We start from the raw sequence: 26035 nt of genomic DNA, 5'->3' as shown, positions 1-26035 counted from the left end.
AAATTGGGAAAATGAGTGCTTCATGTATACGAGAACATGATATCATTCAGGACTTAGGTCAGTTACATGTGTATCAGTGGAAGCGTACACTGTACGTGTACATCATCAAGAACAATAAGGGATGATGACTGGGTAAATATTTGTTTTGATCGTCAGTCAAAGGAAGAGAAGTTACCGAGGAAATATTTGAAACTGGCCACCTCTGGAATGCCACATCTGTGCCCCACCAACTGAACAACTTTTATCCAGCACTGCTATGAGGCTACATATACCAACATCCTACTTTGTTGTTCGTTTGGGATACAAAGACAGCATGAAATCCATTGACATGACATCTCTCTTCTCACAGAAGGGCCGAGTAGAGAGCTGAGCTCTAGTATGCAACATTTGATTGACATTAATCTTTCAAAAATCAGTGTGAATAAGCTGCATAGTTTTCAATTCATGATATTTTCAAGTATGGATATACATACATGTACATGTACCATACAGACACCTGTTCATGACTGTTTAAAATTAGAACAGGACTGAAATTGGGAAATGAAGACAAATCTCTGACACGTTTAGTGGAAGAGCTACAGGGGTACATCATTACACATACAGTACAACTTGCTATTACTACATGTGAACATTCTTGAGTCAGAATTCCTCAAATCTAGAAAAATCCTGAGAAATTATGAGGTAAAAATAAGAGAAAGAGAGACGGATTCAGGTCCAGCATGCTAATACATGTACATGTACTTAATGGAAAGCTTCTAAATCTTGTACAATCTCAACACCCTTTAAGAAATGCAAGGAGGGTCAAAGATACAGGGATACAGATCCGCGTCGCTTCGTCCAAGAAATCAATCACATTGGAAAGTCTGGCAGCAGCAGCCGTGGCAGCGGACTCTGCACAACACTGCCAGAAGGCAGTCAAATTTAATCATCAGAATTGATCATTTATGGCCATTTTGGAATATGGTTTCCCCGGCTCGCTACATGTATCTCCCTCAGCCCTTCCCTCTCCCCCTCCCCCAAGGAAGGAAGGAGGATTGGACTGGCAACTACAGTACCTTCAAGCTCCACTGAAGTATGTCTACTGTGAGTACAGGCAGGGATGGCTCTCTAACACAATTCTTCTCTGAAGGTCACTAAATTTAGAGGATTTAGTCTTCCCCTTGAAGTTCTTTCCCTTGGTGTTACTATGACTTTTTTCCATCCAAATACAACATGTATATTAACCTTTGTTACTTCAGCTAAAATCCATCAAAATCAAACACAAAGATTTCCAGGATTTTGATGATTTCAGGACTGCACAGCCCATGAACTACATGTATTACTTGTAAACCAAAAGGTTTGGTGTCCAAATTATCGTGGGTGTCATTTCCGTACATTTAATTACTGAGTTTCATATAAATGTAGGCAGGCAACAAGTTTACAGGTGGGGCAGTTCTGTGACCTGCACTTACATGTACATGTACATGTATATTTGTGTCAATGGATGTGGCTCCAGTCATTAGGCTATGGCTTTCACTGGCCAATATTATGCAAAGCCTTAACTAATACTTTTTAAACACAGCCTCATGGCCGCTTACATTAGATGTACGTATGTACATGTACCAGATGGAGGGGTTAGGTTTAAGGTGAACAATGCCTTGGTATAGTGTACTTCAACAATCAGACTAAAAAGCCGTGGTGACACAACCCCCATGGACAGGAACAGGCACAAATTAATAAGTGTTTTCTTGTTGGCTTTTCTGTTTGATATTTTTAAGTGAATTTGTAAATCTATTTTGATCTTCTTAGACTGTAAAACTTTCTTGTTTTAATGAAGTACGTTTTTGCGCACCATTTTAATTGTCAAATTTCAAGTGAAACAAATTTAGTCTGATGACCGCGATGATCTTTAGAATAAAATTCAAAATCAAAAGGGTATTGTGATTTACGAATTGCACGCACCCGTCAAACTGAAGAATGTATGTGTGGGTGCAGTGCCACCCCAGTTATGGTGTCTAATTGAATCAGTATATGCAAATTATACAAATATGTACAGGAACAGTGCCATCCAATTTTGGTGCAAATTCTATTTCATTTTTGACAGGCATTTGTTAACACCTTTATTGAGATAAATGGGGGTCAAGTCCTACATGAATTTGAAAGTACCCGTACGTGTACAACCACAATCTGTATTTTTAGAAAGCCGTCAGTGAACTTGACAGCCATTCCGGGTTGCCTGATCAGGTATCCTCATGGGTAAGCTTATTCAGGCATGTGAGTCCTAAAGATAAATCCCCGGCCTGACTCAATTGGTCTAAAACACTTCTTAGGTTAGAGATGATTTCTTCCAGCTGAAATTCTTCCTGTTAAAACCACCAGCAAAGATTACTGAAACGCTAGCATGACTTCTAGAATCCATATCATGAGAACAAAACGAAACCAAAGAACTTAAAAATTCAAAACCAAATATTCTTGCAATCTATTCTGTAACAACTCTTTCACAGAATTTGGTTTCTAGGCAACAAAGATTCCTTGGTCACACTGCTGAATTTTGCACTTTAAGGTCGTTTTCTCTTTACACCAAAGTAAACATTTGGTGTGAATAGGAGTCTACTCATCTCACTGTTGCCATGGAGACCATTTCACAACTCGGGTGTGAAAAAAGTAAAAGGCACTTCGGTGGGGGACCCCCTTGGGGAAATCGTGCAAGCGTAACGTATCCGACGGTGTAAGGTGGTACCGGTACTTTTCATCTATCTATCTGGAGGGGTGGAATTGCTTAGTAAACATGCCTATGTTACCAATATCCACCCACCTCTTTCTGCCATTTGAGACTCGATGTAGTCAAGCGTGACCTCATCCTCACAAATGTCATAGGGCATGTTGCCATCAGAGTTTATGGCCAAGAGTTCCGCTCCACTGCACAATAAAAAAACCAATAATTAAAGTAACAATCAATATACATCTATCATAAGAAATGCATTTCATTTGTGCACACCCATGTAGCTGGTGGCTAAATGGATACATGTTTTGATACCACTTCCTGTACGTGTACACACTGCAAAAGATGAACATGTACAAACAATGTACACAAGGACTAAGAAATAAAGGTATAACTTACAACTACACATACATACATTGCACTGTACAAAGAAATTCCCCCTTCTGTACATACTTTTATGAGACCACGAAAATATGGACAATCTCGGGAGGATTACTCTGGGCATGAACCTGAGTGGACTCACAGAGGTTACAAGTACATACAAGCCCCTGGCTGTTGCTTGAAAACTACCAGTATGCTGTACATTTGTACAGTGTCATATCAAAGATGCAGAAGAAACAGTGATTGGAGACAAAAACAGCCATTTTACTAGCCACTTCATGAGCAAGCTAGCTACATATACATGTAGTAACCCTTAATATATCCTGGATTTCCAAAAATGCAAGAATAAATGTTTTTAGCCGGCATACACCAGAGTAAACACAGATTCCAATAAATCTATCGGTACATGTACCTGCAAGCACATAAATATCATTGGTACATCCCTAATTGGTACAGAAACAAGTAGAATGTGATTGTTTATAATTCTCTACAAGAAAGAAAACTTTCATAAGGCAGAATGATATACATGCGGAGTGAATCTTCGTCAGCTAAAAATAATATTTGTTTTTCATTCAAGTGTGCAATATCTGAACGCTCAAATTCCAGGGAACAAACCCTCATGTACCGTACCATGAAGCAGCTGCCAGGATGTAAAGAATGTGTGAAATACGACCAGAAAAAAGGCCTTTTTTCTGAAACAAAGGCAAACCAGCCTGTCAATATTAATCACTGCCTAATTTGCTGGGTTATAAAACCATGTTTAAACTGAGGAAATGGCCACTGGTTCGTTAAGTAAACCCATGAATAATGATGCCAAAAAGGATCGGGATCCTCCAACCACAAAAACCTCACAAAGCTAACAAAAACAAAATAACCTAGAATCAATCGTTGAGTTACCTTGTACGTCAAAACTCCCTAGGAATACTGGAATGAACCAAGTCTTCAATACCCTTAAAACAGAACACAGAGTCCCAGCTGCTCATGTGCAAGTTTGCAGGAAGTCAGCAATTTGATACGCTCACTGTCGGTTATTTAATCTCACATGCAAGGAAATCAGCAGTGACAAATAAGGAGGCTGCTTTCTTTTTTTACAACATGGATCTAAAATTAGCAGAGAAACCCAGACTATGGCAAAAACTGAGGTCTTTTTATGTACCAGGTACAGGAATTCCTGTTGATTATCTGCTGAGGCAATTTATCTGCATGCAGAGAATACCGTATACCAAGACTGACAAACCAAAGCACGGCTAACATACAAGTCTTTGCAAGGGTGACTACATAGAAATACATACTGTGTAATGAGGAAACGAGCAAGATTCACATGTCCACAGGTTGAGGATGCATGCAAGGGTGTCCAAAGTTCTCGGTCCGTCACATTCACGTCGGCATTATGTTCCACGAGCAGCTTCATAATAGCTTCATTGTTATCGATACAGCACTGTTGTTGAATAGACAGAGGAAACAGAGGTATATGTTTAATGCTATCTGTCCACAAACATAACGGTATTTTTAGTTTCTTTTCTAAGCATTACCTGTAAGTATTCAGGCCCATATATATCAACAAACAAGCCTATTTTAAGACTGGCCATTATTCCGAAGGAAAATACAAATGAGCAAAGCAAGAACAAAAGATAAAAAGTATTTTTATGACATCTTGTAAAATTAAGCAAATAAAATTTGTGATGACAAGTTTTGAGCTGATAATGATCACTGTTGTCTGGCTTCACCACATTTGTCCTTTCTGATCATCCCCAGTTTAAGCCAACTGTACTAGACAGAAATCGATTTGAAACATGTGCCCATCTCTCTCTGCACCTCGGCACATTAACCACTATTAGAATCTCAATCGTTTACAGTAGTCACAGACCTTCCCACAGCCTAGCCCCCCCTTGACAAGACCTCCAAAGTGCATTTGGGCATTAACGTGAGCAGGAGACTGATCATGCTACTCTTACTCAAGACGTCTGACTGCCAGTTTGGTCAAATGAATAAGGCAAGCGTTGACGCACAATATTAAATCAACACCAACGTGGCAGGTTTCAGGCAACTACTAGTATTTGGTAAATCTGTCATACTCAGGTTGTGCTTATAAACATAATGAAATAAACAAAGCCTCTTGGGGAACAGATTTCAATAATGGAGGGATTATAAATCAATTGTCAAATTGTAAGGTAAATGAATGCTTTGTTTGTTCATGTCAGAAAGTGAGTAATTCATCATGTAATGTACATGTACCTGTATTTCATGTTCTATAAAAAGGACATTATTTGTTTAATCAAAAAGAAATAGGCGAATACCAAATTTTGTATCAACAAAATCTACATTTTTTGCATGATACCACAAAATATCACTGCCTTCCCAACTAATTCCAAACATGTACAATGTATACCTTTTGTGAAAAATTACTAAAACTTGCGCTATCTACACACATTGTAAAAACACAAGCAAACTTAAATCCTTGCTGATCAACGAATTTATACATGCACCATGGTACCAGTGGTAGTCATATGTTTTTGGAGAGTAATGACTATAGTGTGAGATGTGCTTACACGTGCAGAACTGGTCATGAGACTGACATGAGCATTGATCAGAATTTGTTTGAAGATAAATGCCTCGAACTTATAATGTCCTTAGAAACAGAAAAACGCTGTGACAAACATCAAAGAGATATATACTACTCAAAAAAGTTAAGGACCACTTTTTTCTTAGCTTGTAATTTTTTTTCCAAGCAATGAGTGGGGTCTAGTTTGTTTGTCTAGATGGTGTTCTCATTATAAAAACTAAAAAAAATGTTTCAAATCATTTAATGCACATTTTCAGCAGTAAAATATCTCAGATAAAAAGTATACACCAATATAAAAAGTGATCATTCACTTTTTTTGAGGAGTGTATATGCTTTGTTTCTCCATGTTCCTAAGAAGCCATGTTGATAGTTTCCCTCATGATTACCAGTGCCTTCGTCACAGGTATGCATGGATACATATATGCAATGTGTGGTGAGAAAATGAACAATCTTGGGTTACGTGAAATGTCTCAGCTGGGTCAAGAGGCCATATAATGATTAGAGTTGCCAAATTACCAGTATTTTAAATTGACATACAATGTACTTCACACACATTTCAAGCCTTTCTACAGAACTTGCTTGACTTGGGTCAAATTATCATTCAAAAATTTTTCCAAACTTTTTACAACAGTGGGCACCGCAAGCTTTCCATTGCACTATCAGACTAAGGGAGCCATGTTTTTGCACTGCATTGTGGGATGCTTCCCCAAGTAATAATAACTGGCTCAGCGGGTTGGTTACTTGGGCTAGGCTTGAGTAAGCACAAGATGACTACCTGAGTGTTAAATTGAACACAGTTGTGTTTGAATAAGTACCAGTACATGTACTTGTAAGTGTGGCTTGACTCAGCGCATAAATTAAAGAGGGCACTTTGTTACCTACTGTACATGTAGTGACGACATCTCTATGGGCTAACACCACTCATGTGCACTTCCTCGTTTAGGTTATGCTATTCTTTACTCAGTGTATGCGGAACATTGTACATGTCGTATGTACTTCAAGAGGCAGGTTGAAAACCGTGAATAGGCTGTTCCAAGTCCCTCCATTATTCTTATTCCGAATACTGTAGCTATGGAGGTGGGGAACCAGATGGTCAGTTCAGCCTTTCTCTTGTTCACCTGTGAGGACATGCTTGTGCCCACAGCCCAAGACCACTGTTCAATGACCACTCTGACCCTAAGACATCTCACCTGGTGTAACGCTGTTAGTCCATCTTCATTACCAATGTTGGGATCAACTCCTGACTCAAGTAGCATCCGCACTGCATTAATGAGATGAAGAAAAAAAAGCAGGAAAGATTACTGGTTAGCTGAGAAGATACATTGTAATATCAGGTTAATTGTATTGGGAATAAATCAAGCAAAAACAAGCTTTTATAGGCTGTTAGAGGATTGCGTCTATTGGCTGCTAACGGCTACACATGTACACTACAGGTACCATGCCCACCCAGGGGGTTAAATGTACAGTCATAGATCTAGCAGATATCCTTTCCTGATCATTTTCCCACTATGTCTGAACAAAAGTGGATGAAACTGACTGCACATGAAAAGTCATTGGACCTTGACAAATGGCTGACCAGAAACTTTTTCAATCTTTTGTTGCTACCGGTATAAATGTAGATGCAGTTTGTGTCTTATTTCCCCCTCTGCAAGTCCATGGACACATTCCCTCTCTGCAAGTCCAAAGACACATGCATGTTTTGTTCCATCACAATTGCCCTGGTCGGGAGGGCACTGTGGGAAACGCAACATCAGAAAACTTCACACAGAATTACAGTCTTTATGTACATGTCTAGAGAACCCCTTTGGTCTCCAGTTTCGACACACTGTACGTTTTAACTTCCTGTATTAAACAAAAAGTTAAGGTTCCTGCAACTCAAGACCAAATGTACATGTACATGTACAGTATGTGTAGTCATATGGGTACATGCATTACAACCTGTTCTGAGTACATGCATATTCTTCCTCAAATATCCTACTGAACCAAATGCACTCGAGAGCAAAATATATGAACACGCACATTATAACACAAACATCATCATAATTGTTCTGCAGTTGTGGGAACAAAAAACATGATGAAACATACATAAGCCTACCGTGGTAACTCAAAACTCTCCTGCGGAAAAAAATAATTGTCCCTTCCATGTGGTAAGGGTCTTGGCATACTGCTGACCCAGGTGTGCACAGCCAATAAAACGCACCAGTTGGTAGGGGCTCTTTTTCACGTTCTCATTAAAAAATCAAATAAATAGATCATTTGTCCATTTCCTAAAGAATGAAGTTTCCTTAAATTTGCTACTTATTCCAAATCTCTTGGTATTATGCCTAAACCCTCCAAAATACAAATGATAAAAAGAGTTCATTTCAGTGTGCCAACAGGGCATTCTATAAATATCCTACAATACCGGAACAATACAGAGCCTACATGTACCTGTATGCCTCATAAAATGCAGTGGGCCTTCAGTAATGAATTCTTCAAAAAGTCTCTAATACCCCAAGTCGGATTGGGGTAGATTTCTAATACCCCAAGTCGGATTGGGGTAGATTTCAGGTAGGGAGTTTCCAAGCACAGGACATGCATAATGCATGCATCTCCGGTCTTTTTGTGTGCCATATAGAAAATCCCTACCCGGGCCTCAATGTAATCTTTTAAGGTTTGGGTTTGGTTGCCATTCATCATCACAACTCAGTCATTATTTTGTACCCCCCCTCCACCATCTTCTGCCTAGCCTGTGGGACCATGGAGGTAAATGAAACACAGCTCCATGATAGGACAGTACCTGTATGACATGACACATCTAATCTCAGCACCCGTATTTTACAGTCAAAATGGCTATTTGTGACAATTTGAGATTGAAACATGAGCCTGGCCCGGGACAACGAAGGCACCTGAACCTGATTTAATCACATGTTCACAGCAAATCTTTTGTTGTAATGACAGCACCATACTTCCATGCATATTTTGTGTCGTCCAATTTCCACAGCTCAAGAAGTGAAAGCCAAACACTATATCAATACTGACCCAAGAACAGTATTCATGGCCACCTGCTGCCAAGGCTACCTTTTCAGAAGCACAGACTGTGTTTCCTTTTCTCACTTTGATAACTTTGCTTTTGTTGGTTTCTTTCATAGTTTTGATTCCTGGGACCCTGAACCTTGGCTCATCTCACAAGTCCTTGATTCTCAATCAGTTTAAATGCCCCCCCCCATACAAGGCCTTGTGCATGTACATACATGCACAGCATGGACTATAAGTTTCTGCTTCATGGTTCAACCCCTCGCCTTTATTCAAGTACATGTATTGTACATACGTATACCAGCACTGAGTACATGTAATTCTAAGTCTTAACAAGTAGCAAGTGGCTACAATCAGTACACACACAATGTACATGTATGTTACAAGGCTATGATGACTACAAGTGTTAAGTGTACATGTGTAAATGTTACGGGGACAACTCTTGCCCCCACAACTTGGTTTTGACTTTCCTGATAAAAGAAATTGTCCGTTGAAGGTCCGAGCAGAGGACAGGACACTGCTGCAAGAACATTGGTAGTAAGGTTTTTGTCCGATTATCATGTACCACTACATGTAAGCACTTTCACACACTGCAATATTCATCCGCAAAGTGTCTTCCATCATTTTAGTCAGTATTCTCCTACAACCACGGTCACGGAAGTACTGGATATGCGCGCCAGTAGACTTCAACTGCACTTTGTCCCTTTCCCATAAAAAATAGTAGTGAAGCACACACGAAACCTGGGGCACACTGACAGGGCAAACATACAATGTACTTTACGTGAGTACATGATACGCAGTGAAACAAATGCTCTAACTTATGGTAAGACATGAATTAAGTGCACTCTCAACTCACTAAAATGGGGTGTGTTTGCGCTCGTTTCTGAGTAGTGAATGAGACACGCTCCAATGTTGGTAGCGATACCCCCTTCCCCCCTTAAGTACATACAGTATTAACTCTGGTGGAAGCAGTGAAATAGCAAGCCTATATTATCAGCTGTTGGAGCACTGTAATTTTTTTCGAGAGTTGAATATTATTTTTTCAAAGTTTGTACATAAATTTCCAAAGTGATGTCCATTAAGCTTGAAGACATACATGTACATGTATGCAGAGTTTTACTTCTCCTGTAGGCCAATGCACACTCAGCTGAGTGCCAAAGTGAAGTGAATTTGACGTTACAAAATGTCCACAGCAAAATTTGCAATTGTTGAAATGTGTTGAACTTTTGCAAATTTGTGGTGTGAATATTTGTTGTAACGTTACAAAATTGAGCTCTCGTTGACTTTTGTGATACGTGTATTTCTTGTCAGCAAGATGTGTGCCACCAATACGGTGATGTACTGAGTTTGGCTTCTGTGCAGCAAGACCAAGAAAATTGTTTTTCCTATAAAAATTCAAGACTACAAGAGGGGGAAATGTTATAAAGAATGCAAGAAAGAAGCGTAACAGAACAATTACGGACTGCTTCTGATGTAGGACATGACATTTTAACACCCTCGGGGATGAACAGTACCCAAGCTTTGCCTCAGATGCAATGACTGCCTCGGGTATTGAAACATCATGTCTAACATCACAGCAGTCAAACTGTTAAGTAATGAATGCACACTTGCATTTCATGAGGGTAATTTGAGTATACATGTACAGTGTATATGCGTAGATGAAACACACATGTTCTGTACTATTTCATGCAGAAACAAAGGAACTATCCCACAAGGCCATACACTGTGCAAGTATCTGTCGGCACATGTACATTGATTTTTTTTCCCATCAAAAACTTGAAGAGTACAGTGGGTGTTGGTTCAACAAAGTGAAGCACAAGGCTTGCCCAGTGCAGGCATCGCACAAGTACAGGGAAATGTAAGCGACAAGTTTGGATAACAAAACAGAAACTGCTCTTAAGTTGACTAGCCAACAAGGGGAAAGGTTAAGCCAAGTTGTGAAGAATGACTTGACCTCAGTCATGGCACATTAACTTTGGAGAACTTTCTGAAGTTGTTCAAAACTCAGGAAGTTGAGTGTACCTGCTGATGTCCAAACTTCTCATGTAAAAGCAAATCTACGAAGGGAATAATCCAATAGTTTGTACAGTCAACTTTTATTGCAAAAAATTGCTTGGACTGCCAAATCATCACATATATGTATTGGTACATGTATTTATAACCAGAACCAAGTTGCTGTGAACAGTGTTATTTTTATCGAGAGGCTGTGTACATGTACATGTACATGTATGAACAGTGAGTGTGGTGGGGAGTTGAACAAAATATTGATGAAAAGACTGAGTGACGTGGGTTGAGAGATCAAAACCAGGAAGTATTCAAAAGAAAACTCAAGAATTGTGCAATGTATCGGTGCTACTCCAGCACACATTATGTTTTTGCATCAGTTTGCAATGTCTGATTTGTTTCCACCACAATGTTTCAGTGGAATATCAGATGCTACTTCCAAAGGGAAATTCTGCTAAGTCTGTCTTCCATCTGCAGAATTATGCAAATTCAACATCCTCATCAAGTTCACTTTCACATAATTTGTTTCACTGCTGACAACTTCTACTGATTAATTAATCACAATTTACAAAAACAAACAAATTTCATAAGAAAAAAGAGGAATTAAAGATAATTGTGCAACATTACTATCTACCAGTAAGTGTCTTTTTTTCCCCCCAAAAGCTCAGAATTCAGAATGGCCCATGACAATGCGGTCGCTAACAGCATAACCAAATGTCCACTTGCACGTGAAACTGCCCTGTAAGGAACTGAGCAGAGCAATACAGTACATCCCCTACCTTGCCTGAATTGTTGTCTTCAACTGAATCTCGTGTAATTACCACAGGCGATAGAATCATTTTATAAGTTTTATGCATCTCACAAGTCCCATCTGATCACGGTTCATAATCAGTCAAGACTGCTACAATTTCTTTTGAAGGAAATAGAGAGCCCATGTGCAGGGGCGTCAAGGAACTGTGGAAACAACGGGCCAAGAAAGTACGAGTGAGAAATTTGACGAGGAGATGGAAGGGTGGTTGGAACAGCTAACGGGAAGATGATCAAGGGATGAGCTCAGCGGAAAATGAAGTTAACCATTGCTTGGGCGACACTTAGCTCTACAGAACACCCACTGAGTTCATGGATTGGAGCTACATGTAGCTGAAAACTTGCCTTCCATCTGAACATACTTCAGGGAGGCTCTGGTCATCTGCTCTGATCTCCAAACATTTCAATTCTGAGTTGGAGGCTGTGCTCAAAATAATAGCAGGCCAGCCTTTCCCCTACCCAGATTTGAATATCACATGGTTTCTTAACGCTAGTTTATACAGTAAATGTGTATTTGCCACAAAAGTGATCACAAACAGAATCTTGTGCCATCAGATCAAATATTCAATCAACAAATTTACAAACCCTTTCACACATTTCAACTCAAGCAAAATTTTGTACAAAGGATTCATGACGTCAAATTTGCTTTGATTTTGCATGTAGAACCTAGGCCTTAGTGTCCATTATGATGCAGACCTACCGTATTGTACATACTGTATTCATGTGCTTCAACCTTTTTATTGTAAAGATAAACTGCATTTTTGGGAGGCTGGGTTGGTGCAATGATACGCTCTGTCTGCTTCCTCTAGTGACCAAGGCCCAAGTTCATGGTACTGCTTGGCTGGTACCATACATACTAAGCACAACATGTACACTGTATTACATGTAGTAAACACAAATCTGCTGAGTGCTGAGAACCAGTCAAATCAGCAGTAGACATCAAATATATTTTTGTCTTTTACATGTACATGTAATCTGTTTCCGCTGAATAAATATTTTCCAGTGCTTAGCAAATTTCTTTACATACATGTACACGTACATGTACATGTATAAAATTGGCCATTGTGGTAACAGTTTATCTGGTCGACTACACACACACTAGTACTGCATGGGCTTTTTGAGGAAGTGACTTTCCAAGAACTCTTGGGCTATGTATGGCTCTATTCAAATTACTTGGCCGTGGTTGGGCATAACATTAGACTCGACTCAAGCCAGGATCTTCTGTTACGTTATCTGCGTTTATGAAACTTTGGATATGGCAGCCATGCATTGTCACTTGCTTCACCCCCTCTTATGTCTACTTATTATTATGACTTCAGAAATCTCGACTCTGCCAGCCATTTGTACACAGGGAATCAGCTCATCTACCAAAACAGGTAGCAGCCAATCAAATTGTTGGACTTGTTTTCACATCGTTCATACCTCTATTATAATGAACAAGCCTACAAGTCTGACTACTTCGATTGGTGGAAATTCCAAGTCTTACTACTTTGATTGGTGGAAATTCTGTATACATTATTCAAGATTATGTCATTTCAATTATGAATAACTACATACAGTACGGCCCGAAATTAAGAGACATCCACGCAGGGGATCCACGCGTGGCAATGCAGGGCCTCGCGTGGAACAAATACACAGTGCTCAAGGAGAAAAATATTAAGTTCCAATTGCCACGCGTGGGTTTCAAATCACACGCGAGAGGTTAACGTCGCATTCGTTCCCTGTACAATTAGGGTTGTTTATATTTATGCGCGTCAATCGTTTTGTTCTCACGCACGGGCCACGTAAGGGTATCACCACAGCGAGATCAAGCAAACAGCAAAGTAAATTACATGCACTATTTTTTTTTTTATTTCTGAGTGCACGTACCGTCTTGATGCAGTAAAGGTACATGCATACCAATCATCAAAGCCGGCTTCCAAGCTCCGGGCATGTCACGGCGCAGCCCAGCCAGCTGCAGCACACGAGCAGGCCCATTGTTGCCGCGCAAAAAGAACAAGTGCATTACGATTTTCAAATCCAAGGTTCACTCAACGTTACTGCTGTGTGTTTGGCTTCATTTTACTGTAGTAATCATCCTTTTTCCGTACATCGGTTCTGTTCGAGTTGTCACAATTATTCGTCATGATATTTCGGAGTTACATGTACGCAAACATCGCAAAAAAGTGTGTACATGTATACGCAAGTGTGCATTGTGATTTTTCGAAAATAATGTTATTGATCAATAAAATTCCAAACCTGCGTTGCGTCTTTATTTTTGGCACTAAATATCCCTCTTTTCGTGACAACGAAAATCTGTTTCGCGGCAGTTTCGTTACGGTGTTTTACCGCCATTTTGATTGCCTTGCGGCATATATTGAAATCGATCTGTCATAAATTGAGCAAGCTTCTACCCGGCTTGTCAGTACGACTTCGTCAGTCATGCAACACTGCGATTGGACGAATGCTAAAGTTTCCTTTCGGTTTCCATTGTTTCACATGCAGTGGGTGTGGGTTAAAGAGGTGTGACGTTTCACTTAACGAATTTCACATGCAGTGGGTGTGGGTTAAAGTGGTGTGACGTTTCACTTAACAAATTGAATGGCGGAAATAGTGCGCTAACTTGGCATATTTAATTAATATTCATGCTCCTTCATAAAACCTTCATAAAATAGAGTAGAGGCCTCAGCGCCGACGTCACTGTGTTACACGTACGCATGCACTGTGCCTCTGACAACCGCGTGCGACGGAGCAAAGCAGTGTGTGGAGTCTAAATAAGACAAGCTTTCAACTGTTCAACCACATTGAACCAATAGGGAAACTCCGTTACAAACATGTACATGTATGACTGAGTGTGACATGCATGGTCGATATTGGCAATGAGATTTTGAGCGAATTGGTTTTGGTTATTTTTCACGAAAAGATTCAACAGCCAAACCATGGCTTTCGATGTATTCCAAGAAGAACTTTGGTATCAAGTTTTCAGGATGGAGCCCACGTAGTCAAAGGGGCGTTTTCCATTAGTCATTTTTGAACGGATAACGGCATTTTGTTATTTTAGATTTGCTAAAACTTAGAGATTTGGCTGAATTCCATTACAACGTATTCACGCTTCAACTACGATCAAATACGGTCAACGAAAGGCAAGTTGGGCTGCAGCACGACCCAAATCTTGTCTCGCTCTGGAGCGCTGGACAGGCCCGCCTGGCAAAATCAGTTTTCCCTCCGGAGTTGCATCCATCGACCATGAGTCCGACTGTGATCAGCATCCAATCAGAATTCGTTTTGCACGGCCATTTATGACATCATTGGCCTAATGTGAAGCGTAAAGGCGTGGCTATTGGAAATTTGTAAACATGATGCTAAATCTGAATATACTTAAGCACAGTTGGATGTAGTGAGAATTTAGAAATGTTGTGCAGTGGAAACGCCGTACGTTGCATGTTCTCGGTTGATTATTAGAAAAATCTCACCGCGTGCTTTTTACAACCATCGCGTGATGCGGGGCCATCGTAAGTTTACTGTACATGTACACGTACATGTGTATATACTTGTATCTACTTGTACATGTACAGTACATTCATAGTACAGGTACAGGTACATGTACATGTACGTGTGTGCACGCACATGTGCTGAGCGCCGGTGCGGCACAACACGTTATCCATTTTTCGTTGTGTTTGCTTTTTTATCACGTTTTCGTGAGTGCATTCCGTGCGCTATCAATGCCATGCCATATGAAAGCCGAACATTTGAACCGACCAGTTCGGTTCGGTTCGAAAGTGCCATGTTCGACGAGTTTTGGTTCGGTTCGGCAGTTCGGCTGCAGCACTGTATTTCGCGTGCATTTTATATGAGTAAATGAGAAGCCTAGCGTGCTTATCGAGCCCAGCTGCATCGTACGTACACGCACCGCAGTGTTCATGCTCATTGCGCTTGCACACACGCAGCGCGTAATATGAAGGCCGCATTTGATGTTCACACTTTCATGTTTTCTGAAGTCTCGGCTGCGTGTCGCGCTTGCAGTTTCAGGATTTTTCCCAATTTTCCAATCACATCCCTGTTTCTTGCAATCTGGCCCGTTTGGTATCTTCCAAATCAGGGAGAAAGGAAAACCAATGCCAGAAGCTTCTGAGCAGCAGATATTGAAGGAATCTTAATTGCCTGCCATCTGTAAGAAACCCTTGCACCACCAAATGAAGATACTAAACTTGATACTCAATTATATATAACGGCTTTGCCCTTACCCAACGTATATTAATAAACACTGTATGCTCAGTGCTTGTCCGAGAGCTTGCGAAAAAAACCTCACAAGCTTACTCGGGTGGGACTCGAACCCACGACCTCCTGCTTACTAGTGCAGGTGTCTTAACCACTCGACCACCGAGCTTGCCGGGGTCGGCTGGCCGGTCCGAGTCAAATGAAGCAGCGGGTATCGCGAACTATTTTCATTGGGTTGGGTAAGGGCAAAGCCGTTATATATATAATTAACATCTCCCCAACGCAAAAATACATCTTGATACTCAATCTTAATTTTTTTTATAAATCTCGGGCGAGTTTGCCAATTATAGACAAAGGTTGGGGGGTAACGACAAAAAGCATTTCAGATTCGATTCACTCGACGGAGTAAGAAATGATAAACTGGAGAAAAAGGCTGCATCACACTTTAAGCACAGATTTAGTGGCAAGGTTAACATGCTTAAAATCACAAATTTTACCAAGCCCGACAACCAGGAGGGGTAACACCCTGCGCAATCTCTGTTCATTGATTGAAATAAACGAGATTTCTTCCGATGATTTTTCTTGTTTTGTGCACTGCCCCCTCTCTGTCGCGGGTCCTGTGTTTTACCAAGCAATAGATTATTCCTAAATCCAGACTTGGTTCGTAGCATATGACCAAAGCATGTCCGTTTTGTCTACCATGGCCACTAGGGTGATATTTGAGTTGACGATTTTGATCATTGTGCTACACTAAGGTTAAAGCAGAAACAGTAAGGTGCTTGGTAACTGACGGAACGGAGAGTGGGGTGGGAGATTCACAAGTATCGCTAGAAAGACTGCAAGGTTCGTTGAGTACAAAGTTTATTTTAATATTCATTATGTTAAGGCTTCAGCAATTTAAGGTTTTAATGCGTACTACACGTGTAATGATGTATGTTGCATATTCACGCGAGGGAAACGCGCGGAGAGTGGTCACATTGGGATGAATGCGTATTAAAACGTAAATGCCCACGCGAGGAAAACGCGAGGAGGGTTACTCAGCGGCAACTCGTAAACGTTGTTTAATGTGCATAAATTTCAACAAAAATGGGCAAAACAAATCTTACCATTTCGGGCACTCATGAAAAGTCAGATCTGTTTGCAAAGAGACACTTCTGTACTGAGGCTTCTTAGGTACCGGTATTAAGGGGAGATATTCAATTATCAGTAGCCATTATCAGACCTTTTCAAATTCAGATTGCTTGGTTGATTTAAACAGTTTCCAATTGCAAATAATCAGGACCATAAAAATCAACGGTATAACAGTTCGTAAAATTACAATTTCCACGGAGCCATCAGTCATTTCCATGCAGCTGAACCAATTTGTAAGGCATAAAAGATTAGTCTTGCATATATGCCTGTAAAGATAAATATTTGTCTTCACTGCATTTTTACATACATGTATATGTTGGGTGGAAGTAAATAGACACTAATTTTCATACGTGGTTTCTTCGTCTGTGTCACCCAAGGTTCCCTCGCTGTTGTCACCCGCCCTTTCTCCATACATGTCGACCGCGATTTTTCGTCATTGTCGTCCGCGGATTTTTCAACAGATGCACGTACATGTATGGTTTCTTCGTTATGAATGACTTTGTTCCCGAACTGGTTTACCTGCATATTCCCTAAGTTTCTTCTTTGCCCTAGTATTGTCATCTTTCTGCTGAAGCAACACTTAGAGACAGGAGTGACCAGGTAAGACATTTTGAAAACTCATCACTTGCATCTTACGTTACTGTATCAGAACAGAAAACATAAATACATGAGAGGCCTGGGAGCGAAAAGTCGATTCTTTTAACATGACGTCGGGTTGACAGCAACATCATCAAATAAAAAGTCATCTGTTTAATTTCTCATGTTTCAGTTCCTGGAATTCTTTGTAGAATTGTCCCAAACGAGGGCTCTGTCGTACTCATTCAAATTTGTGTAGTCATCTAGGATAAGACAAACCACAGAAGAGTCCGTTTCGAAGAAGTGATTAAACTCAGTAAACATACCTCCGTCAATGTAACTTTACTAGCTGTGACCGTAGTGTCATCTTAACAGTGCTTATTTCTAGTTCATTATACGAACAACTAGGATTTCCATTAATTGGGTGAGGAGAATTAGCAACATACCATTTTGTCCGGAGTTCAAGACTGAGCTGAAAACCGTTCAGTCCCTTCTAGGAGACGATTGCCTTCCCCTGCACGGATATGTAGAGTTTTGTAATTGAGCAAGAACCAGGCTCTTCGATTCAGATAAAACTTTAATATCTAACCCAAACATGACTTTCTATTATGAAATGGCTTTGTATTATTGCTTTTATATATTATAAATATTGCAACATGTATGTTGAAATTCATTTCATTCTTTAGGAGTTCACCTGACTTACATAGAACTTTTCCCGACAGTCGCTCCCCGGACGTCATGTACTGTGGATCCAGCAGCTATTTCGTTTTGTTTATTCGTTTTGTTTGGATCACAAAACATCACTGCTTGTGTTTGGAAATTGGCAGTTTTTCAATCCCCATTGTAAAAAAACCTAATCTTTCTTTGAAACTTTAAAAGAACACTTTGTGTTAAAATCCAGTCTGATATTTGGGCCTACTTTCTTGTGTCAGCCAGAAATCAGGCACACACTTGTTTGTGCCAAACTTCAACATCGGCAAATGACCTGAACAATTTATATGTGTCTTCAAAAAGATAAAACAAAAAAAATTAATGTCTGGTAAACCATATTACCCTCCGCTCACAAGTACGAATTTAATAGAGTTTTTTTAGTGAATACATTACGTTCATTGTGCACCTCCAAATAAACTAATTGCACATCGAAAAGCCGTACGAGCTAGCCAGGCGTGGCATACGCAATTGTTTCCTCCCACTGTGATCTTTAATGCCTACCCTAAGCTATATAGAGAGGGTACACGCGGAAAACCGATGGTTAAAACAATACATGCATCAGGGCATGGCAGGAAGCAAATTATTTAAGACAAGTACAAAAAAAGTCCCTTGCGAAATCCACGCGCGGAATACACATTGCACTACGATTTTGGCGATAAGACAACTGTACAGGCTATTTTCAGTCGCAAATTAATTATAAACGCGAGTATTAATCGTCTTTTCACCCGTGGTCTTGTCACTTTAAGTTGTAGTATGGCTCGTTTTGGGAGGTTTGCGAGACAAAAAATTGCACTCTTAAACGCTGCTGGAAAATCCGTTCAAGACATCCAAGCGTGTTTACGCGAGAATGATGTAACTGCCTCCATCAGCGGAATCCGTGGCTTTATTCGTAAGTTGAGACGGGACAAAAGCCTTGTCGACAGGCGGCGGACAGGCCGAAGAACCAAATGCACAGCGGAAATCGAGAACCTAATAGATAACAGCCTGAATGAAAACAACGAGCTTAATGCTACCGACCTGCAGACCACTATTTTAAACGAAACTGGCATTATGCTGTCCCTGTCTGCAGTCAAACGAGTTCGGCAACGTCTCGGCTGGGAAAGATCGGGGACGAGGTATTGCCAACTAATTCGACAGGCAAACAGGCCGAAGCGACTGCAGTTTGCTCAGGAGTGTCTGACCAATGGAGAAACCTTTGACGACGTTATCTGGACTGATGAATGTTCTATTGAACTTCAACGACATCTAAAACGATCTTTCAGGAGGAAAGGCCAAGAACGAACACTACGAGCAAGACCAAAACATCCATGCAAAGTACACGTATGGGGTGGAATTTCAAAGCGTGGCCGAACAGACCTGCTCATTTTTTCAGGTATAATGAATGGTGAGTTCTACGCTACCGAAATTTTACGCGATACACTTCACCCATTTGCAACACGTGTCTTTCCTGATGGATACCGGTTACAGCAGGACAACGACCCCAAACATACGAGCAACAGGGCACGGCAAGAAATGGAAAATCTTGGCATTAACTGGTGGAAGACACCCCCTGAATCACCGGACATGAACCCCATTGAAAACCTTTGGGCGGAGCTCAAACACTTTTTGAGAAGAAAAGTCAAACCAGAGAACCAAATGCACCTTGTAAATGGTATCAAGGAATTCTGGCGGACACGCGTCACCCCAGATAAATGCCGATCGTACATTTCCCATTTGGAAAAAGTAATCCCAAAAGTCATAGCAAGGCAAGGGCGTGCATCCGGGTACTAAGGTTTATTTGCAAATTGGAGGGCCATGTTCTACTTTCTACCACTTGCGCCAAATTTCATCAATATCACCCACACTGATCCTGCAAAGCCTCAGACGGCCCCGACACTTATCTTTTGGACCGGTTGCCAGTCTATGACCTGTACTGCCCTCCCTGCCTCTCGCGCATCGCGGCTGCAAAATGGCAACAATTCAAATGAGCACCTTGAGACAGCGTTTGAAAGGTATGTACTGAATAAAATGTAATTATCATGAGTAGAAAGTGATTACCCAGTCAAGCAATACTTCAAAACTATCTGACCTCATAATATGCGAACTTAAGAACATGATAAAAACAATGCAAGCCTGTATCTTTAGGGCCCGTCTAACATCCAATGCAGTGCCACACCCACATATGCCGCTCTACGATAATGCGCATACAGTGTACGCCTGTTCTGATGGCGAGAGCATAGACCAGTGCCATGAAACTCGGACAAATTGAGACAAGGTGGGAAATTCATTGGTCCTCACTTGGGCCAAGACAGTATGAATTCAAAATTGTCACCTGCACTCAACTTACGACTAAGTGAGTATTTGCTTCAATGTGTGTCATGCGAGTACAGAGCAATTTCTTGCACTAGCCTATGCATAAGTACTGCACTGCCCAAGTACTAACATATACGCCCTACATAATAACGCTACGCACGGAGGCTACACATTCACTATGCATACAGATGTCATAAGCCTAACCTACATGTACTGTAAGCATGGGTCTATATTTATAGCTACGCTAGCAGGGGCTTATGCCACGCGTGGGCAGCGCGTGGGCAGCCCGTGGACTAGGCGTGGCCGTGGGGAGTACACGGCCTCGTAGGTTTTAGAATGGGCACGATAAATGCAATGTACGTTCAATATAAAACAATATTCTGATTGACTTTAAACGTAGTTCAAATTATGAATGGAGGTATTCATGGTTTAACTTTTTAAAGATAGATGTATATACATGTTCATGTATAAAGTTTGATGGTTATTTGCTGAAGCACGGTACGCCACGTACAGGAACAAGTGCGCGTCTGATTTCTGGATGCCACTAAAGTAGGCCGTAATATCGGACTTCATTTGAACACACATTCTTCACATCAGCTTAACTGAGAAAGATAAGGGTGCACATTTTGTTTAATTTACGTTTTTCCTTTAATTTATAGTGCCACGAGAAAGCTTAGTTTTATTTGACGTGGATAACAAAACTGCCATTGTCAAAACACTAGCGGTGGAGTTTTGTGGTCCACATAATGAAATAACTGCTGGATCCACAGTACATGTAAGGTGGTCTGGAGAACGACTATCAGCAAAGGTCCTCTGTATGTCAGGTAAACTCCTATAATGAATGAAATCAATTTAGACAAGCAAATAAACGTTGCAATATGTATAATATACAAAACCAATAATACAATTCCATTTCATAAGAGAAAGTTGTGTTGGGATTAAATAATACTCAAGCGAGTCAGTTTTATCTGAATTGAGCAGCCTGGTTCTGGTTCAATTTCGGAACTCTGCCTACCTGCGCAGGGGAAGGCAATCGTCGCCCAGTTAATGGAACTCCTCGTTCATAACAATGAACTAGAAATATTAAAGCACTGTTAAGGTGACACCAAAGTTATTACATTGACGGAGGTGTGTACATGTACACTAAAGAAGAACAGAAATTCGGCTATTTGTTTCATAACTGGCCCAACTTTGATTTGTCTTACTGTAGATGACCGCACAATTTTGAACGAGTATGACAGAGCCCTTTTGGACAAATCTACGAAAGTCAAGAAACCAAAGCATGAGAAAATGGAACAGGTGAATTTTAGTCTGATGATTTGCTAGATTACTCCCTCCGAGCACCCGATCAGGAAAAATCCCGTGGAACCACAGATTTATACTATCCGGCTTCTACAACATCCGGAACCTCTCTGAATATTTGGAGAAAGAAAAAGGCTGGTATCGAGTGATCACAGGGGAGTTGGCTCTGGTGGCCTCGCTTTTGATGTCAGTTTGACAGCTCCATGAATTCTGGGGTCTCGATAACGTTTGACTGTGCAAGCCAGAACGCCTGTGTTCTGACTTAAACGCAGCCGGAGGGGGGATACCAGACTCTTAGCTGATTTCAGGGTCTTCATCCTTTTTGTTTATCCTGTTATTTAACCAAACCTTAAATGTCACGCTTTTGCGCTCCAACATGAAGCTCGTGGCCAGCGTCACGTGCTAGTCACGATTTTTTGTTTACAAATGGAAAATTTCCTAGAGAATAAATCTTAGTCCACTTTTGTTACTTGGCGACTCCTAACTTACTTGTTTCAGCAGAAACAAGGCGGCACTACCACAAAGAAGAAACCACAGGAACAGGCTCGTATACTGTTTCGGGGACAGGGCCAACACACAAACGACAATGGCGAAGAAGCAGAGGGCCACGACGATGAAGACACGACAGGGGACAAAGACGAAGAAACTGCACGCGACAACGGCCAAGAAACTGGACGCGACAACGTAGAAGAAACTGGGCGTGAAATTGGCAAAGAAACTGGGCGTGAAATTGGCAAAGAAACTGGGCGTGAAATTGGCAAAGAAACTGCGCGCGACAATGGCAAAGAAACTGGGCGCGACAACGTAGAAGAAACTGGGCGTGAAATTGGCAAAGAAACTGGGCGTGAAATTGTCAAAGAAACTGCGCGCGACAATGGCAAAGAAACTGGGCGCGACAACGTAGAAGAAACTGGGCGTGAAATTGGCAAAGAAACTAGGCGTGAAATTGTCAAAGAAACTGCGCGCGACAATGGCAAAGAAACTGGGCGCGACAACGTAGAAGAAACTGGGCGTGAAATTGGCAAAGAAACTGCGCGCGACAATGGCAAAGAAACTGGGCGCGAAATTGGCAAAGAAACTGCGCGCGACACCGTAGAAGAAACTGGGCGCGACAACGTAGAAGAAACTGCGGGTGACAAGGATGAAGAAACCAAAGGTGAGTCTGACGACGAAGAAACCGCGTGCGACAACAACGAAGAAACTGTGCGCGACAACAGCCAAGAAACTGCGCGCGACAACAGCAAAGAAACTGAATGCGACACTGACGAAGAATCATTGGGCGACAAAGACGAAGAAACCGCGGGCGATATTGAAGTAGAAACTCCATATGATTCTGACGATACTGATCGAGATGGTTTAACGGACGTTTATCAGTTTGTGACGGACGATAGAGACAAGATTGACGGTGACATGACAGACAGCACTGATCAAGATGACACAAGCGATATGGTCTTAGATCGGTACGATGCGGATGAAACAAACACGACTGACGAGGAAGATGAAGACGGTTCTGAGGGAGATTACGCAACTGACATTTCGGGGGTTGACAATGGCGACAAGATCCATACAGAAAAAATAAACGATTCCAATAGCACAGACACCCAAGACCACAGTGGAGAAGACAATGAAGTTGAAGCGCTGGAGAAAATAATCCCTCTGATATTTGAAGATGACAAAGTAGTTAGCTTCCTCAAAGAACTTCAACGGGAACAGAGGGATATGAGGAAAGAAATAATGGCAAAATTCACTATCATTGAAAAAATGCTCATTCAAATTAACCCAGCGATTAAACTCGACACAGTATCAACTCTAGATCTCGATTCATTTCCATCTCCAAGCACAGATGCGACTGATGACGAATTTCCGATTGAAGAGTTGGTACGCATGCAACGAGCAAGCTCGTCGAGCGTGAACTTCGCTGTCCGGCTGGCACGAAGATTTTTTGATGAAGATGATCTTGCATCGAATAGGTGCGGAAAACCAAAGCGTGGCGAAGTGGGTCAGTTAGACCAGGATAAATTGGACGCGGTGCGCCGCCACTTTTTCCGCGTTATTCAGGTTCCACAATGTCTGCAGGAGATGGAATGGCGTAACTGTAAAAGAGCAATTGACACCAATGGACGCGAAATCTTGCGCAAGCGCAGGCGACTGAACAATGAAGTTTAAACTTAGACAGTAAATCGCATGACTGTGGTCAAGATCTTGTCTTTATTGTAGTTTGTCGTAAAGCGACTATATGTGACCCGTCACGAAAAAATGAGCGCAAAGTCGCAAACCGCTCTTTCCTATTTCAAAGGTTCAAAATCATATTGAAGTGGAGGTTAATTTGGGGATTTTGTATTATTTGGAAAGACTAATCCGTCTCCTATTTAATTCCAAATATTTCGCAGGATCATAGAGTAAAAAATGTCATTTTCACTGCATTGTTGACAGTCGCATTATGCATGCCTGGTCTGAAATGTTGAAAAAATGTCGGGAACAAAGACGCAAAGCTGCCAAAATAATGTCACATTGTCACCTTATACTTCAACCCAAAGTGTTCAATGTAAATGCCACCGGAGAGCTCTTTTTCTGCTGAACTCAAAAATACCAATATCTCAATTTTTGAAAATTCCGACTTTCAGCTCATGTTGTGGTGACAGGTCACATATTGTGCTCTTTGTCCGGTTAGTACTTGAATCTCATTCTTGAGCAAAGCCTTTTTCATCCCACCCACCAGTAGAGTCAAATTCTTGACAACAGATGTTTAATGTTCAATTTTTGTGTAACTTGGCGATATTCACTTTCATTTGATTGTAATTGTTAAGTTTGCATGTACATGCAGTTGAATTATAGCCAACTTGTTCTTAACGATCAGCAACATATAAAAACAAAACTAAACAAGCCCCAACGTACGACTGATTTTCTGACGAGGATAATTTTCAACTCCTTATTATGGACCATTTATCTCTACCCAGGATTTGCGCAATCAGTACCACAACTCTGACAATCATCTAGGCAGACAACACGTTCAAATTACTTCAGGAGAAGTTTGTCTCTAAACCCATATTTGTATGCTTAAGCTTGTTGCAGCTTGTTATGCACGAAAACATTGTGATACAGTTGATGATCACTGACACATGTATTTGTTTAAATTGTATGGTTATGAATTTTTGTAATTGTGATTGTTGAAACAAAAACAACTTGAATTTGAAAAATAGCGTGTTTGATGTTTTAATTTAAACAGTGTGTTTGATGTGGTAATTTAAGACTTATCCCCTTACCCAAGAATTCTCTTTGTAAACAGGGCGTTTTCTAATGCGTGTCCGAAGAGGTCAGCTTTGTTTAACCTGTAATAGGCCTGTAAAGTACACGTACTGCATGTGTCGGAATTGCTGCTGTGTACGTGTAACTCCTCGCGGTTTCCTCGCGTGGGCATTTACGTTTTATTACGCATTCCTCCCAAAGTGACCACTCCTCGCGTTTCCCTTGCGTGGATATTTAAAGGGAATACAGAAGTTGAAAACATTCAGTTCGCGCGAAGTATTTCTACTGTATCACACAGTATCGTGTGAATTAAATGTTTTGAATTTCTGTAACCCTTTAAACTTTAAGATGCAAAGGCTTATTTAAACTAAATTTTTATCCGACGATCCTCTCCAGGTCTAGGAGATCACACACACACAAAAACAAACCACTGGCGTTCTGCCTAGCGATTCCCGCCCCAAACGATGGTGCAATCCAATGGGAAAGATGCACGTCATTGTTTCTTCATTAACGATATCTGACATCCCATCCTCACTACACTTTCCAATGTTTAGGTATTCAGGTTACAGTTTTTTCATTTAAATCTGTGTTACCCGACCATTGCAAAAACTCCACATTCTTTCTCCCCAAAAGAGTGCATTGATTCCAAAGAAAAATGTTAATGATCCGACCTTCAATGAACCTTGTGTGTTCGTTTTTTCTTAAAAGACGCCTGGACTCAAAATAACTAACAATATATCATAAATGACAGCGCTGATGAATATTAATACAAAAATGTACCGCTGTGGTTAAGTTTCCAGAAAAACTACACGCTGTATTCACAATGTGAGTTTTCTGGGATGACTCTTAAAGGAACCATTGTCTCCCTAGTGTCATATGCTACGGATTTATCGATCGATTGATCTTGCCTTATGATACGTATACAATCCAAAGTTGAAACGCGAGCTTTTCGAATCACGACTGACTTAAATACGGCATTTTCACGGCGGCAACTCGTTGTTGATCGAATGAACGTTGTCGCCGCGCAGTAACCCAGTTCTCTGATTCGGTACCTTCCCAGTGAATACAAGATGCCTCAAATTCCCGTTCATCTGTTTTCTCAGATCGGG

The 26035-nt window shown here is 41.0% G+C and overlaps 2 protein-coding genes across 7 annotated transcripts in view; one reads left to right on the top strand and one right to left on the bottom strand.

The window, feature by feature from the left end:
• LOC110980059 (protein phosphatase 1 regulatory subunit 16A-like) overlaps positions 1–26035 on the bottom strand; it is a 67477-nt gene that overhangs the window by 16554 nt on the left and 24888 nt on the right. For all 3 annotated transcript variants that reach the window (XM_022236358.2, XM_022236359.2, XM_022236360.2), the window contains exons 3-5: positions 6836–6906; positions 4375–4520; positions 2795–2898 (exon numbers count right to left, since the gene is read on the bottom strand). In XM_022236358.2, coding sequence (XP_022092050.2) covers positions 2795–2898; positions 4375–4520; positions 6836–6906 — 321 coding nt within the window. The remainder of the gene's footprint in view (positions 1–2794; positions 2899–4374; positions 4521–6835; positions 6907–26035) is intronic.
• On the top strand, positions 16389–24877 carry LOC147798950 (uncharacterized). Of its 4 annotated transcripts, none has more exons than XM_087137884.1 (4): positions 19102–20077; positions 21038–21202; positions 21589–21677; positions 22182–24877. In XM_087137884.1, the coding sequence occupies exons 1-4, from the start codon at positions 20035–20037 to the stop codon at positions 23844–23846; spliced, it is 1962 nt and encodes a 653-aa protein (XP_086994010.1). In that variant the 5' UTR covers positions 19102–20034; the 3' UTR covers positions 23847–24877. The 4 variants fall into 4 exon arrangements, with proteins under 4 accessions (XP_086994012.1, XP_086994011.1, XP_086994010.1 ...); XM_087137883.1 differs by having other exon boundaries at positions 19104–20077; positions 22179–24877; XM_087137886.1 differs by lacking the exons at positions 19102–20077; positions 21038–21202 and adding an exon at positions 16389–17399.

Source organism: Acanthaster planci, linkage group LG06, assembly GCF_054643075.1.
Source record: "Acanthaster planci isolate LZ-2023a linkage group LG06, COTS_SCS, whole genome shotgun sequence".
Taxonomy (NCBI): domain Eukaryota; kingdom Metazoa; phylum Echinodermata; class Asteroidea; order Valvatida; family Acanthasteridae; genus Acanthaster; species Acanthaster planci.
This window is presented reverse-complemented; position numbering and strand designations above follow the sequence as displayed.